This window comes from Ornithodoros turicata, chromosome 3, assembly GCF_037126465.1.
Source record: "Ornithodoros turicata isolate Travis chromosome 3, ASM3712646v1, whole genome shotgun sequence".
Lineage (NCBI taxonomy): Eukaryota > Metazoa > Arthropoda > Arachnida > Ixodida > Argasidae > Ornithodoros > Ornithodoros turicata.
In genome coordinates, this window is record NC_088203.1 from 82,468,641 (window position 1) to 82,485,098 (window position 16,458).

Sequence of the window (16,458 nt, forward strand, 5' to 3'; positions counted from 1 at the left end):
TCCTGCGATATCGCTCGCTGTCATGGCAGCCAAACATGGAAATCACCCCCGTGGCGGCGACGGCTTCCCCAGATAACGCAGCAGAAAGATTCGCACAACGGAAGCTGGGCCTTCGACATGCAAGGGCGATATAGTGACAGCTCCCGCGGCACCTCGAATGGAAGAGTGTGAGGCAACGTCCATGCCTGAACGGTATACTTGTACGGGAATTGCGTACACACACATTGGAGCATCTACGATAACGAATATATGATGATGATGATGATGACTAACAATCTATAAAGCATGAAAAACAGTCGTAGTAAACTTGTTATGGCAAAAATGCTAATATGAAGCAAGCTGAGAAGGGTGATCCAAGGGATACATGTACCGATTGACAGTGACTGAACGTAACATGTATGCATCTGTTAACATGTTTGTATATGAACTATACACTATCTACAACAGAGAGGAAAGTGACAGTATAATACAAGGGGAAGTCCAGGCCCGCTATTAGTGGACAGTGGAGGTGTCGTTGAGTAGAAAAATGGAAGACAGCAGAAGGAGTACCCAAGGAAGTTAAAAAAAAGAGTAAACCGTTATCAAGAAGTGTATACTGTTGGTGGTATACCCTTCAAACTTGAGAGAAGTGGAATGGAGGGCAACATGTCGTATCGCAAGATGCGGATGACATCAGAGGATCGTCCGTTAGACGAATGATCATTTAGGATCGTGTGGAGGTGACAGAATCATGGTAAATGCACCACGAATGACCAAACTGCGAATCAAGTCTGCGAAAACTACACGGCAAGATGCAATCGGGAGCGAAACGCCGTGCGAAACACGTGTAAAGCGAAATGGCAACAAGAAATGCTCTTTTGGGAACGCTTATCTTGAACAACGTCACAAAGAGGTGATATATCTCATAGCGTCGTCATCGTGTAGTTGTTGTCATCACAAAGTAACAAACTAAAGACACAGAAAAAAAAATTGAGACGCAATGGAGGAAAAATCATGAACGCGTCCGATAAGCTGAACAAAAAATCGTGACAACGCGGTCAAAACCTGAAGGAAGAAATCGGGACACAGTACCGCACGGTGACAAGTGTCACGGCGTTCACTCCGCTGCTTCCAAATGACTCGTACAGCACAAGCAACCGCGCTCTCACTTACCATGCTTCCGTCGACGTCCGATTCAGCGTTTTCCATCCTAAACGTAGGAAGGGGGATGCGATTTTTGACACGAATTTTGGCAGCTTGAAGATAACCACGTCCAAAAATAAGGAAGCCACCAAGCGTCCACTGCGACGTCACCGCGGAACAAACGTCGTTGCACCACCAAGCTCACAGGGATCCACCGAAACCGAAGGGGGCAATAAAACAAAGAACCAAATAAAAAGGAGCAAGTATGGGGGGGGGCCCGCGGTCCCTCGGTCGCAGGCGAACACGCACACACACAAAACACACTCAGGGAGGAGAAGCGCTGTCACACATACAGAGACAAAATCGGACGTGCTTCGGGGTCACGCGTCTAACTTGCAATGAATAGAGCGCACGCGGAAAGCGCGCGGACCGCCCCTTCCCGGCGTGCTGTGCGCGCGCGTGCTCCGCCCTGGCTGGCTGGATTGGCGGCTCATTGGCCAATCACGCGGCGCCTCATCGATGCGGTTTGATAATTAATTTGAAGTGATCGGACGGGTGTATGGGTTCGTGTTTCAAACGGATTCACTCGGTGTTCAGTATTGGCTCTGGGGAGAGGCCGCGGTGCTTTGCTGATCCGACCGAGAGCAGGGAGTGCCCCAGTTCAACGCCAGTCATGTCGACGAAAGGGCTTCGATATCATGTTCGATATCATGTCGATGTAACCGTCGTGAAAAAAAATAAACAAAAGTTCGATTTGACATTTGGGCTGCTTTATGGGGCTTCTCAAAAACAGTCTTTTTCTTGAATATTAGAACACAATCATTTCATACGTAAGTCGTCTGAGAAACAGGATGAGGATGTCGGAGAAGTAAGGGAATATCTCTATCCATTGACTAACTCATGCAGCATGTTTCCCCCCCCCCCCTTCTTCTTTTTCTTTTCTTTTTTCTTTTTTCTTTCTGTTGCATCATACTTCGGTTTGAGTCACATAGCCATAACCTAAACGGTGGTGATGTGCTGCTGGTGAAAGGGCCTCGCCGTTGTCGGCCTCATAGAGGTGAGACGTCGAGACTGGGAAGTACCCGGGTTCGAATCCCGGTGTTGGCTGCGTTGTCTGTGTTTTTTTTTTTTCTGGGTTTTCCTCAGACGCTTTCAGACGTATGTCGGCATAGTTCCCTTAGAAGTCGGTCCAGGACGCACATTCACCCTGGGCCATAAACTAAACGACACCTGTACAACCACGAAGGAGTCCTATGCAAGCCCTTTTCTGACTCACGAGCACGAAATCGTTATGGGGTAAATGAAGCAATGTCAAGACTCTGTGTTTATTTATTTATTTACATACATACCCTCAAGGCCCAGAGCGGGAAGTAGAGGGGAGTGGGGTTCTTACAGACAAAAATGGGCGAAAATATATAGGATAAGATAATGGGTACTACATTTGTAGTACAAATCATAGTATATAAACATCTAACATAATCAACATACAACAAAATCAAACAGTAACAGACAAAGACATAACTTATAAACATCCTGATCATGGTGTTCCGGGCGATAATTGAAATAAATAAATGCGGTAAATGAATAAAATGACAAGGTTCGGCGATTGGGTCAGAAGTACTGATTATTCTTTTCTCTTGCGAACTGTGCACACATTAAAGCCCCTTTCCTCGTGTCTCTACTTATCCATATCTATACCTATACACACACGCCACATGCAGTTCGCACGCGTTTCAGACCGGGGAAGGAAGAAAGAATTGTGATGGAAATGGCTTGCTCCCTGTACATGTCGACGACAATTTACGCGTTCCACAGTGGTCAGCAGTGATTGCAACAATGATCGACAGAGGGAGCCACGTCGAACGCCGAAAGCAACAACAGATTGCACTGCGATAGAGGCAGCATTGCGCGGCATATAACATTATACAACGGACGTAAGACAACAGAAAACTCATCTGACCCTTGGAACCACAGTTATCCTAAAAAGTACAATCTCCTGACCTTTACAAACCTTTTCCCTTTCCCCTACAGTGTTGCAGATTACGATTATGCAACCTGTGTGGTAACCACAGTGTCCTTTAAGACACTGGCTGTGTGTAGCCGTTGTGTCGTCACCTGCTTGCTGCCTGGCCGTTGGTACCTACACAGAAATGTAACCAACATTACGATATGTAGCGCTTTTCTTAGTACGCAGACACCTCGAAATTTGATTTTTATTTGCATTCTCCGAGAACACTTCTCGCGATGCGGCATTGCCCAGTTCACATTTATCGCCCGTAATTGTGCACCTCGACAGAGATAAAACACGCTGATTTCGATAAAACCTTATCGTACATCGCACGATGCAAAAAATGTGGATGCCTTTCTGCAGTGTCGACGACTTGATATCTTCTCGTCGGGCTCAGTCGGGCGTCTACGGGACGATTTTTGCCCTGGAATAACGCGCCTTTCCGTTTCCTTGCTAACTAATTAGCTAGGCTATATGGACCCCTAATGGTGGAGTTTGTGTGATGTGTTTGATTGAATTGAAGAAACAAACTTCAGAACCCCTTCACAAAATGGGTAAAAGTGCACTCTTGTGCCGCATTCCTTTTCCCACATTTTCCCACATTTAACTTTGTGTGTTTGGTATGTATAATAAAATATTTTGATTGGTTGATTGATTCATTGATTGATTGATTGATTGATTGATTGCATCCCATACCGGACACACCGGACCAAGCACAGGATTGGCGACCCATTCTTCCTGGCGACAAGCGGAAACAAGGGAGTCATGGCTCCCTTCGGAGCAGGTGTTGATGTTGATGTTGGTGATGACAAATAATAGGGAGAGATGGAATTCGTTACCTGACAAATTCGGCTACTCCCATAAATAGAACCCCCCTCCCCCCCCTCCCCCCAAAAAAAAAGAAGAAGAAGAAGCCAAATCACCGCAGGCAGGGATGGGGAGCTAATGCATTACGTCGGTAATGAGTAATGCTAACACAGTACATCTTGTAGACTAATGAGTAATGTAATGCCATTGCGTTTTAATCGGGATATTGCGTAATGACATATCACATAACTGGTTACATCCCATTTCGCCTATTCCCATTTTGCCTAACCCGGATTATCGGATTAAAGAGGCGGGAAGGGTAACAGCCGTTAGGCGAAATGAGACTGCCGTGCAATCTCATTAGGCAAAACCGGACTGTCGGCAAGTGGGCGTTACTTACACGCTCCGACCCGATGATGACGTGTGCAAGAAATGAATGTGCTCGTCGGACAACTACCTTACGTCGTCCGAAACAAAGACCCCTTACATTTGCAAATATAAGGTGTAAATATAATGTAAAAATACAACAAAAACATTTTACAAACATTTTACATAGTGACTCCTGATGGACAGCATGACGAATGAAACAAGACTTCGAGCCATGTTCAGTGTCACCTGAGCGATGTTAAATATGGAAACTGGTGTCACTATAGTCGTGTTTAATTTAACTCTTTTTTTTTTCTTTCGTGTTAGCGCCGCGAAGCTATGAGCGACGGCAAGGTGGCTATGAGCGAGATGTGGCTATGTGGAGATGAGAGGTGGCTATGAGCGACGTACAGATTAGAACAGATGGAGAGAGGACAGCAGGAAGGAGTTGGGGGATAGGGGGTTAATATGCGTCTTGGGCAGACTTCAGGGGGAACTGTGCCGGTATTCGTCTCGAAAGTCTTCGGAAAACCCAGGGAAAACCTCAGACAGCACAACCGGTGGTAGGATTCGAACCCACCGCCTCCCAGCTAGCACGACACCACCGAGCGAGACGCCTTAACCCACGTTCAACCTAACTACCGTATTTTCCGGTGTATAACGCGCGCGTTTTTCGGTAAAAAGGTGCTCTGAAGAGGGCCTCCCCATTATCTAACGGTGGGAGTTATACACGGAAATATTTCCGACAGGAATTCCTTTTCTGGTCGGTGTCGTACAAATTCTAGTCTCCTCCAGGGTGTGCTGTGAATTTCTCCCAAATCACTTAGGGTCAGTTGAGAAACCCGGCGTAGGGCGTTGGAATTAATAAAAAGTTGTGATGCTACTTAAGAATGTCATTGAGCAGTCAATAATTCAGAATGGCGAACGGGACATGATGTCGTACCTCGATGCCGTGGGACATCTAATGCATATTGAGTAGAGCTGCAAATTTGGAAGAATTTTGAAGCGCAGAAAACAAAGCTGCCCTTTTAATTTAAAAAAAATGTAAATAAAAACTATGTTTTCACTCTTGCACAGTCTATATTTGTGAACCAACAGATAAGGGAAGAAACCCTAGTGTAATATGAATTATAAATACAGACCTCATGCTTCAGTGAAACCAACAAGGTTGCATGTAAAGTTATATGAAGATCCGAAATTGACTTTTGGCAGCATGCCAGAGGACCGCCTTCTTTCTTACGTAACACGTATTAGTAGGCTAAGTGGGACTGTCTGCAGCATACATTAGGCCAAATGGGACCCCCTGCAGTTCGAGGTCAGTGAATCTGCTAAGGGATGGCGAGATAATCCGCTAAGAAGCATTAGGCAAAATGGGAATAGGCGAAATGGGAAGACACGGGTATAGCCAGAAGGGGAAGGGGCGGTTTTGGGGGTCAACACCCTCCCCCCGAATCTTAACTTTGGTAATGCGTTTGAGAGAGGGAAATTGGTTGAAATCCTCCTCCCCTCCCGAAATATTTTTCTTGCTACGCCGCTGCCCAAGATGTTTCTTCTTTTTTTTTTTTCTCAGCCTCTCAGCAACCAACAAGAAGGACACAGGGTCCAAGTGGAGTTTGAACACCAACCCTTCCCACGTTGTAATTTACTTTATCTATGGTTGTTATGCATACTGTTCTCTCTCGACGAAATCATTCATATACGCAGCAGGAACGACGCAACGTCCTGAATTAGGGGGGACCCCAGATCCCAACCGGCACCTCCTTCCATCCTCCACCGTCACCGCCAATTCATGCCCTGGTCCCAAAAATTTTGGGCAATCTGAATGACAAAAAGTGGCAAATGCTTTATGTGCGGCTTTCGACTCTACAGCTCATGGCACAAATGAGACTGAGATAGGGTTGGGCATAAGTAAATTTCAGATGTATTTAAATATAAGTACAAAATGCATTGCTTAAATATGTATTTAAATACTTTGCATAAATACTTTGTAAGTGAGAGCAAAAAACCTCCCCACTTCATCGTCAAAATATAATTGTTTTGTTCTTTGTAAGCGCAGTATTTAAAAACAAAATATGAATACAGCATTTCACTACTCCTAAATTTGGCTGAATGTTTTCCTGTACTACTTCGCCGGTGGAGAGTTACATATTCTGAACTCTACATAGTCTTATTCATACTTGCATGTTAATACCACGTTATATTAAATTCTCCTAAAACACTCCTAAATACCTTCATAAATATGTACATAAAATAATCAGGATATAATCAGGATCAATTTAGACTGAATAACTGTTTATAGAGCATTCAAGCAGACTGTTAGTACGTAACAGCATTCCTTTAAAGTCATTAATTAATCCATTAAAAATCCATCCATCATTAAAAAGTCATCCATAATCCATTAAAGCCATTTAATTAGACGATCCTATCCTATATACAGCTCCTGTTCGATGAGACGATGTTGGTTTTTGAAAGAAACGACTCTCACTACAGGAGCTAAAGAACAATATGCACATCCAGAAAGTCCAGTAACATCTGGACATTAGTCCTCGAGTCTTTCTGAAGTTTCAGAGCCATAGACTCGTATTCGGTACTGAGTGCGCTATTGGTATAGAAGTGAGTAACGTTGATGCCATTCAATTGTTGGCACAGGCGCAGTATCCACGTATTCCCGAAAGAAACTTCTAAAAGTGTACTAATCCTTCGAATCAGGTGAATAATCTCTAGCCTTTAAGCAAGTCACGACAGCACATGCAGCTGTGAAATGTGGAAACATGCGCATCTGATGTATTTACACGGATTTACAAAGTATTGAAGCAAATAAATACAGTGAACCCTCGTTAATATGACTCCCGATAACCTGGCATACACGCTTTACGACCATACTCCTGGGGAACAATGCAGTGAAACCTCTGCAAATCCCCCCCCCCCCCCCTGTTAATATCACGATTCCGGGCATTATGACCAAAATTTTCGGGAGCAACCATGGTCATAATAACGAGGGTTCACTGTACTCCAAAAACAGTATTTAAATATAACTACAAATACATTTTTGCGAACTGTAGTTAAATGCAAGGTATAAATACATGTATCGATATTTTTTATTCCGTGCTAGCACCGCGAAGCAACTGTGGCTATGAACGGGGTACAGATATGGACAGATGGAGAGAGGATAGCAGGAAGGAGTGGGGGACAGTGGGGGATTAGTATGCGTCCTGGGCCGACTTCAGGGGGAACTGTGCCGACATTCGTCTGGAAAGTCTTTGGAAAACCCAGGGAAAACCTCAGACAGCACAGCCGGCGTTAGGATTCGAACCCACCACCTCCCAGTCTTCAGCACGACCTTGATTATCACCAACGAGCGGGACGCCTTAACCCTCTCGGTCATGCCGCTGGTATTTATATTTTAAATAGTGTTTTAAATACAATGAATTGAAATCCATCCATCCAGAGTGGTGTAAAACATCCTGGAACCCCTGAACACTTTCAGGTCATGTCGTCGTGAGTTCTATTGCATCAATCGACGAAGCCTTGACTATGCTGGCAGTTTGATCGATTCGCTTGCGGTACCTGAGAAAGCAACTTTAGCGCCTCACCGGCACGGAAATTTTGCGTCACCTTCAATAATGCAGGGGGTCTACAGTAACCCCTGAAACACCTCTCTCCCCTTCCGGCTGTATATGCAGGCCCTGTACGCAGCGATTTTGCAGAAACCGTAGTCACCACCTCTCTAACGAAGTAAGACGGCTTTCAAACACCAACTTCTGGGAAAAGGTAATACAAAAGTAATGTCATTACATGATGAAAGTAGTGACGTTAGTAATGCATTGTTCGGTGTCTAAAGGTAATGAGCAATGTAGTAATTTATTGCTTTACGTGACGTGAAAAGCCTGAGACTATAGCGGTACAGGACAACACACGACTCAAACCAGCAAAAGTTTAATTTTCACAAGGCAAGTAAACATGACTCGTGAGAAAGAGATGAGGAAAAAGAGCAGGCAAAGGGACTAAAAAGGCCAACCACCCTCCGATGGAAAGGAACCACATGTCAATCGAAAGTATATATGCAAGGTCACTTAACTGTTTACAAAACTGCAATGCGTAATGGTAACGCATTGCAAAATAAAAGTAATTTCCCCAACTCTGCTTCCCAGACACTATGCAGACCACACCTGACACATTGGCTTTGATCGAGCACTGGCCGTTTCGTCGAGAAATGGACGATTCATCGAAAGCTGTTTCATCGAATCGTTTGTTACTTCGTCGGGCGCATTAATTTCGTTACTGACGAGTCGAGTTACCTCACAAAAACTTTAACGAAACAATAAAATGATCGGTGAGGAAGCAAGGCGAGCTGGTGATACTGATGCATATTGTCATACGTTGCATATTACCAGAAATTTGTGAGACGTGTGCTGTAAGTCTTTATTCGTGTCCAAAATAGTCTCGGGGTTATCAGTATGCATCAGTATATTACCAAACGGCCAGGTTCGATTAGTATATAAAAGAAAACTGAAGCACATTATTTGCCGATAAACGCTATAATTGTACCGTCATTTGCGTGGAGCACACCACTCCGTACGTGCGCACCTGGTGACTGCACCTTTGCTAAGATTATTGCCACTATACTACCAACATTAAGTAGGACAGTCTCTCTGTTTGAACCGCACAACATATGTCTCGACTAGAGTCACTAAATAAGCTTCGCTTCAGAGTATCGACACTGAGGTCCAAGGGAGAGCAGACACGCCATCTTGTTTCCGCACCACACCGGTTACCGGTACCGTCTCAAGTTGAGGAACAAAGACGGCCATAATGGTTACTGTGGGATGGAGAAGCGTGTATGATTGTTGTGCGATAATCCATGTATTGTCAACCACAGCATCCCGAGGATGTCAAGGTGAGCTCAAGGCAGTCAACTGCTGAAGATGAAAGGTGGAAGTCACTGAAAAGGTTAGCCAGCCGTAGGACTCGAACCGACATCTTCTGAATTACCGGCCCAGGGCTCTACCAATTGAGCTAAGCTAACACGCCTTCTCAGCGATTTCCAGGGTGCGTCATCTGAAGGGACAAACCAGTCACTCTCTCTCACTGATCCTCCTTTCACTCTTACATTCATTTTTGCACACTCATACACACATTCATACGACAAGGATCGACGCAAGCGGCAATTGTTGAACAAGACAGAACTGATGTTCTGAGGCTGGAACAACATGGAAGGGACAATCACATACAAGGCCTCAAATTGCCGAAGAAATTTCTTTTTTCTTAGGCAATTTCTTAGGCAACTTGAGGCCTTGTATGTGATTGTCCCTTCTATGTTGTTCCAGCCTCAGAACATCAGTTCTCTCTTAGTGAACTGCTGCCTGTAAACGAAAGGAACATTTCACCCGCGCACGATAGATGGCATCGTGTGCTAACATCCGCAGTGCGCGTGTGCGTGGGTAGCGTGGCGCGGAAACAAGATGGCGCACGCTCGCTCTTGGAACTCAGTGTCGATACTCTGAAGCGTAGCGTATTTAGTGACTCTAGCCTCGACATACAGCTGTTATCAAGCTGTATACAGTCAGTCAGCCTATACTACTTGTCCGTGTGGCAGCTCCTTACAGGGAAGAATGTAGGGTGTCCTCCAGCTGAGCAACTGCAATTTTTGTTGCGTTATGGTCTTGCAACAAACGCTCCTGACATTGCTTTTCTTGAACTGCTCTGTCGCCAAGATCACAAGCCAGAGTACAAGTTAAAAAGCCACCCCTCATAAATTCCCTTTACTGCATCCGTCTTCCCACACGTATAGCTTACGTCCGTCGATTCCTTTGAGAGGGACAGGTAACGCTATACTGCCCGTCGAAACGATCCAGAATGAGCGACCAGGGATTTTTCCAGCACCCCCCACGCACCCCTAATACACTAAAAACACACACACACACAGAGGTCATAATAGCTCCATAGGCCGAATAAAAAAAAAAAGGAAAAGGAACAGCCTATACAGGTGTCACGTTCCCCACGGTTTTCCCTGGGTTTTCCGAAGACTTTCCAGAGGAATGTCGGCATAGTTCCACTGAAGTCGGCAAAGGAGGCATACTAACCCCTCTGTCACCCCCTCCTTCCTGCTGTCCTCTCTCCATCTGTCCACATCTGTACCCCGCTCATAGCCACAGTTGCTTCGCGGTGTTAAAAAGAAATAAAATAAATAAATAAACGCCTAAGATACCATGCAGACAAGCCTCTGCTTCTCCAATGACTGACTGTCAGCGCAAGTGCCCCTCTATCCTTGCAACTTTCTCTTCTCTGATATCGCTGATACGAAGGTTCCGCAATAATATGCGCAAACGTAAATAGGCATCCCATGTTATTATCACTTCTCCTTCATTTATTGTTGTTGTTGTAAACAGGCAAGGTGTGCTTTGGGGACCAACCAGACTGCTGTGGGGACCGGCCTTGGAGTCCGTTGTTCTGCCTGGTAGAATTACCCAAGCAGCCCAATGTACTAGAAAGTCCAGTGCAATGGGGGTTGAGGGGTGTCTCATCGATGTTCTTTAGTTTCACGAGTCTCTTCAAGGCCTTCCACCTGCCCGTCCACCAGCATTGCACTCGACTTGTAGTACATTGTGCTGCTTGGGTAAAAGTTTTTTAACCAAGGCTGGTCCCTAAAGAAGTTGATGATAACACGCTTTCGAGCCTATGCTCACTGAACCATTCGTAGCAGTGATATCAGAGATGCTAACTTTACAAAGATAGAGGGACACTTGTGTTGACGGCCAGTCATTGGAGAGGGATGGGCTTGTGCTTTATGCGTTTCAGAACAAAAGTATTGACGACCTGAACCCCTAGGTCATCGATTATACGTTTCGCCGCCGCGCAAAGCATGCTGGTGGCATTATCAGCATATCAGCCGACGCATTTTTCCCGCTTCTTGCCCACCACAGCAAAATATAACCTCGAACCGGTCTTCTCCTGACGTCACATGTTTGTAAACAGAGGGTCGTCTATAGTTTGTCAGTCCAGTGCATCGTCGTGTCCGATTTCACACTGCCGTATTTGTCGTTCGTTCGCTTGAAAAATAGAACCTGAAGGCAATCGAGATCCGTAGGCTCCAATGGGCCAGTTTTGGCTCCGTTAAAAACACGGCCGAGAAAAAGGTTGGTGCGAAATGGGCCTTAAAGTATTGTTTGTCAGTTCAGTGCGTCGTCGTATATCCGCCCCTGTTTGTTTCCCTGTACTGTTTATTTATTTATTTATTACTGTTTTTATGGGTTACCAAACATATCAGTTTCTCACTCTGTTTAATCTACTTTCGTCTCCCACTCAAAAGCAGAGTAGTATCCGCTACTAAAGCGAACTAACGGAATACCGCTACCTGCTACTCCACGAAAAAGTAGCGCAATACTACCGCCGCTATAAATTTGAAAGAGTAACGCGATACGGTTACCAAATATATATACGAAATATCCACATTAGGTGATACGCATGCAAGGGTTGTGGTGAACGGCGTGCTGTGTTCAGGCTCTCTTTCCGCATCTGTTTCTCTCTCTCTCTCTTATTGTTGGTACAATTGTAATATGTCCCTCCCATGTCACATCTTCTCATCGACGGCCGCAGTTTCGACACCCGTCGAGCCACGCTCAGACGACGCCTACTCGAGCTGCGGTGCACAGACTTTTCTCTGGCCAGTCTGGTCGACGCAGGACGACATCCCACACAGCGGTCTGTGACCAAAGCAGTTTTGACGTTCTTCAGCGACACAGGTCTCATGCGCAGCCTGTGAACTCAGGTCGTGTTATCTCATTCGTCAGTGCCCGACCCTCACATCTCACCCTCATACACATTATCCTCACCATTTTATTTTAAATCTTATTTGTCTATCTCATCCTTCTTTCACCTTTTGTTAGCTCATCCTTTATTTCCTAATTCTGTTCTTTATTTCCTTTTTTTTTTTTTGCGGAATAGCAAGCCGACATACCGTTTAACTGACCTTTCCTCCTTTTTTTCTTTGCTCTAATAAATATATCCCCCCTCCCATGTTAATTAGTTTTCTATAGGCTGAGACCTCAAGTGCTTTTCAATTTCCATGTGACAGGTTTGTTGAACAAGTCTCGCAGTGACTCATTTTAAAGGGAAGGCTGATGAGCACGTCAAAGGAAAAACCTGGTTGCTTTGGTAACCATGGCAACTAACGTGCTAGCATTTTAGAGTGTTTCCTGGCTCCGGACATCTTGCTTTCGCTAGTTGACACAAGGGCCCCACACCAAATGTGCCACACACCCTACAGTATTGGACAAAAGTGCTCCATCACCGGCGCGTCTAGCAGTAAGGTGGTTCGCGGATGAGATTTCTGCAATGCGACCCTCGCCCCTCTCGCAGTGCTGACTTAGGTTGCGGGATAGAACCCTGCCGTGGGTGCCAGCTATTCAAAGGGGTTCAGAAGTCATCTGGAACGGCATATGTTTAACGGTACCGCAAAGCAGATGATAGGCAGTTTATGTTGACGGTTTAGGTTAACAGCTTGTTGCTGGTAAGCCCAGAGCAACAAGCAACAACGGAACATTTAATATTTTTAATTTGCTAGCAAACGTGAATTAAAACGGCTCGTGGCGACATCTGGTAGGATTTGGATTGGATTGGATTGGATTGGAAAAGAAAGAAAAATATGGAGAGGTTACTCCCGACCCAGTCAGAACTGGCTACTCGAAAACGCGTTTGTGGGTGAAAAAATAGAGCCAGAAAAAAAAAGAAGAACAAATAAACAAGCAAACAAACAAACAAACAAACAAACAAACAAACAAACAAACAAAAACAGGAAACAGGAAAGAGGTAGAGTGGGTGAAGCAGGAGCAAGCATAAAGGAAAACAGGGAAAGGAATGGGGAGACACTCACTGCACAATGTCAGATACCGTGCGAACACAGTGTCACAGAAGTTGTCAGTTGTACATCTGCTAGGAAATAACCCCCAATTCGTAAGGCAACAGTGATCTATGTCCCTGACTGACGTGCTGCTCGTGATGGCTACGTAGCCGACACATAGGCAACTTATTTCATTTTAGACCCAGTGTTGTCCGCATGCAATGTAGTTATGCCGCCGTACTTGTCGGACAATTCGCAGTTGGTGACCACTTCGACATAGCGTTGCCCGTAATTTTTATTTTTCTAAAAACAATGAATGCATTTTGGATGGAAACTGTGGCGTAAGAGTACAGAGGGCTCAGGCTAAATATTTAAATCTAAATCAGCTAAATTTTTTTGAAACAGCACCTCAACTGCACGATGGTGCCTTTAATGCACTCTTTTCGTGATCCCGATATTCAATAAGCAAAGTGATATGCGTCTCCGGAGCACGGTGGTTAAAAAAAAAAGAGAGAGAGAGAGAGGGAGAGCAAAGAAAAACGCACTGTCTAACGCTCAATGGACAGAGAGCTAAGCCAAACGAAGAATTTTCTTCCGGAGGTGCAGACCGTTACCATGGAAATAGGTACGCCTCGCACCTTGCCATGAAGAGGAAGTGGAGACTGAGGGAGAGAGCGAAAGCGCCTCTGTCATAGTCGATGCCATATTTTCGGTGCGCAATACGCCCCACCACGACAGTTTTGTCTCTGCGCAGTGGAGAGGGTATAGTTCGGTAGCGAAACCACGTGGCGAAGTGTTCGTCCACTCACAAGGCAGCAATAAGGGGTACCCGTACACCAGCATTGGTCCACAGGAGAAACCACGTGCGCCTCAACCTCCGTATTGGGGTCGGAACCAATGAGGTGGCTCCATGGGCAATGGGGGAGAGTGGGAAACTGAGGAGCTGCGCGTGACCTACTTTTATAACGCATACTGAGCTTCAGTGGCGTCACTAGCGTGTGCGTCACCCGGCGCGGGAGCTCTTTGCGTCACTTCTCCCCCCATTGACAGGATTTCTATCCGTACGAGGCGATACCCAATGAATAACAATATTACACAACACGCAGAAGAAAAAAGCACGTGCTCGCAGACGGCTACGCGCGTTGCTTTTGGCGTTACCGCGCTGCAGAGAGAGGACGGAAGCGGCAGTACTGGTGTGGCGCGCCACACCTTTCCGTCGCGTCACCCGGTGCGGACCGCCCCCCCCCCCCCCGGCACCCCTCTAGTGACGCCACTGCTGATTTCATGGACACGACTATCCAGAGGCTGAAGCACACAAACAGCTGAACACAACTCACGCCTCAAGGTGCCTATAAGAACATGAAAGAGCATATTTCAATTTGGAACATATTTCAATATTCCATGTTCTTAGGCACGTCGAGGCATCTGTTATGTTGTTCCGTTTCCGTGTTCCAGCCTCAGAGCAGCTGTACATTTCATCATGTCCACCACATACCATTACCGTCGTCCTGTGTTGTATGCATGTGTGTATGAGAAAACATGTAGGAGAAAATGTGAATAGAGTATGGCGGCCGGTGGACAACGTCGAGGATGGACACGCGCCTGGAGCACCCGCTCCTCAGTTCCACCGGCGCGGCCATGGAGATAGGCCACCGTCATCGCCTCTCCGTGGCATACCATCATCGCCGGTCGGGAACCATGTAGGGGAGCACCAGCGTCCTCTACATTTGGTGACCCGAACAACGAATACCGTGTTCGGATAATTCGGTCCTTTTACCATCCCAAATTTGGCAACCTTCCCGCAAGTGCAGCACCGACGGTACACTGGCGCGCAGCCTGGAAGCCCTCTACCATTTCCTGTCCGACGCTACAATACGGCAACTGTGATACGGCAACCGATCGGGCGTGATGCTGTCCACGTATCCGCAACCTCACCTGTCCAGACCCACTGCCACGACTCTCATTCGTGCATTGCATTCAACATCCTCTTCTCGTTCCCGAATGGTTTCCTGAGCTCGGCAACCGGACTGCTGCATACCGATCTATACTCTCTCCTACAAAGCATTACCAACCAGCACACACGCGCCCCACAGCTTCATCAGCCATCACTTCTGCCCGATGTTCACCGCATCCCGGCGCTCCTTCACTGCCGGTCGCGACACTCGAGCCTCGCGCTCACCTGCCGGTCGCGGCGGTCGCGGCAGTCGCGGCAGCTGACGCCACGGCACGCTTCAGCCGGCGTCTCGACATCTCTCCACGGCTCGCACAGCCTCACCCTCTCCTCCCCTAGGACTCTCAGAGCTTCGGCTCCCATGCCGGTATCGGCACCGCGGGACCACCACTTCCACAGCGCCTCACTCTACTCACCGCTCTTCTCAGACTACAGGAACGTGATGACTCCTCAGCTGTAATTCTTCGCCAAGGCGTGCCGGGCCGTCAACCTGTTCAACCATGCATGTCAACCACGGTCGCCCTCGCTGCTCTCCTCTAGTGAAGTAGTGGACATCTTCTGCTTTATCGCCGCTCCGCGTCTGAGGGGGGGGGGGGGTGATATGGCGGCCGGTGGACAACGTCGAGGATGGACACGCGCCTGGAGCACCCGCTCCTCAGTTCCACCGGCGCGGCCATGGCCACCGTCATCGCCTCTCCGTGGCATACCATCATCGCCGGTCGGGACTCATGTAGAGGGACACCACCTCCTCTACAAGGGCATATGAAGTGAGAGTCTGAAGAGGGCGAGTGCGCGTGTCCTATTCGTTGAATGAGTCCCTTTGATAAGTTGTCGGCTAGCCAGGCCAGTATAGTGTTTCTGGTTAGCGCACTTGATCTCAAGAGTTCGAATCCAGCCGCTGTATTGGTTTTTCGACAGCTGCCGTATTTCGAATCCTACAATACTAACTTGTGGAAGCCGAGAGGAGTTTACTTGGTACAGTCGAGAGCTAAGCATCAGCACGACTTCTTCAAAAGTGGGAGGGTCGTTCTACAACATCTTTTAGCCGACGTGCCATGAGGCGCACATCGTGGCTGGTTTGATACTTGTCGACACCCTTTCGATAGCCGAAAATGAACCGCATCTGACCCACATACCGCAATACTTTGCTCGGCGATCGGTATTCGAAACGAATTTTTGAGTTTCACGTGCGTCGACACGAGGCAGCGTGTTGAAAACTTCGGACGACGAGGAAGAAAACGTGCTGCGGCCATGGCCAGGCACGGCTCGAGGAAGCAAACGTCGCGCTGGTTCACGACGAAGTGTAAACGGCACATCAAAGCCAGCGCTGCATCGCGCCCGATCGCGCCCGATCGCGCAGAGCGA

General features: G+C 46.9%; 1 protein-coding gene across 2 annotated transcripts in view; it reads right to left on the reverse strand.

The window, feature by feature from the left end:
- Window positions 1-1,537, reverse strand: part of LOC135388696 (AT-rich interactive domain-containing protein 3C-like) — a 153,490-nt gene extending 151,953 nt beyond the window's left edge. The window contains exon 1 of one of the 2 annotated variants that reach the window (XM_064618415.1): window positions 1,153-1,537. In XM_064618415.1, the coding sequence (XP_064474485.1) occupies window positions 1,153-1,188 (36 nt within the window). In that variant the 5' untranslated portion in view covers window positions 1,189-1,537. The remainder of the gene's footprint in view (window positions 1-1,152) is intronic. The other variant, XM_064618417.1, reaches the window with a different exon arrangement.
- Window positions 1,538-16,458: the final 14,921 nt, after the last annotated feature.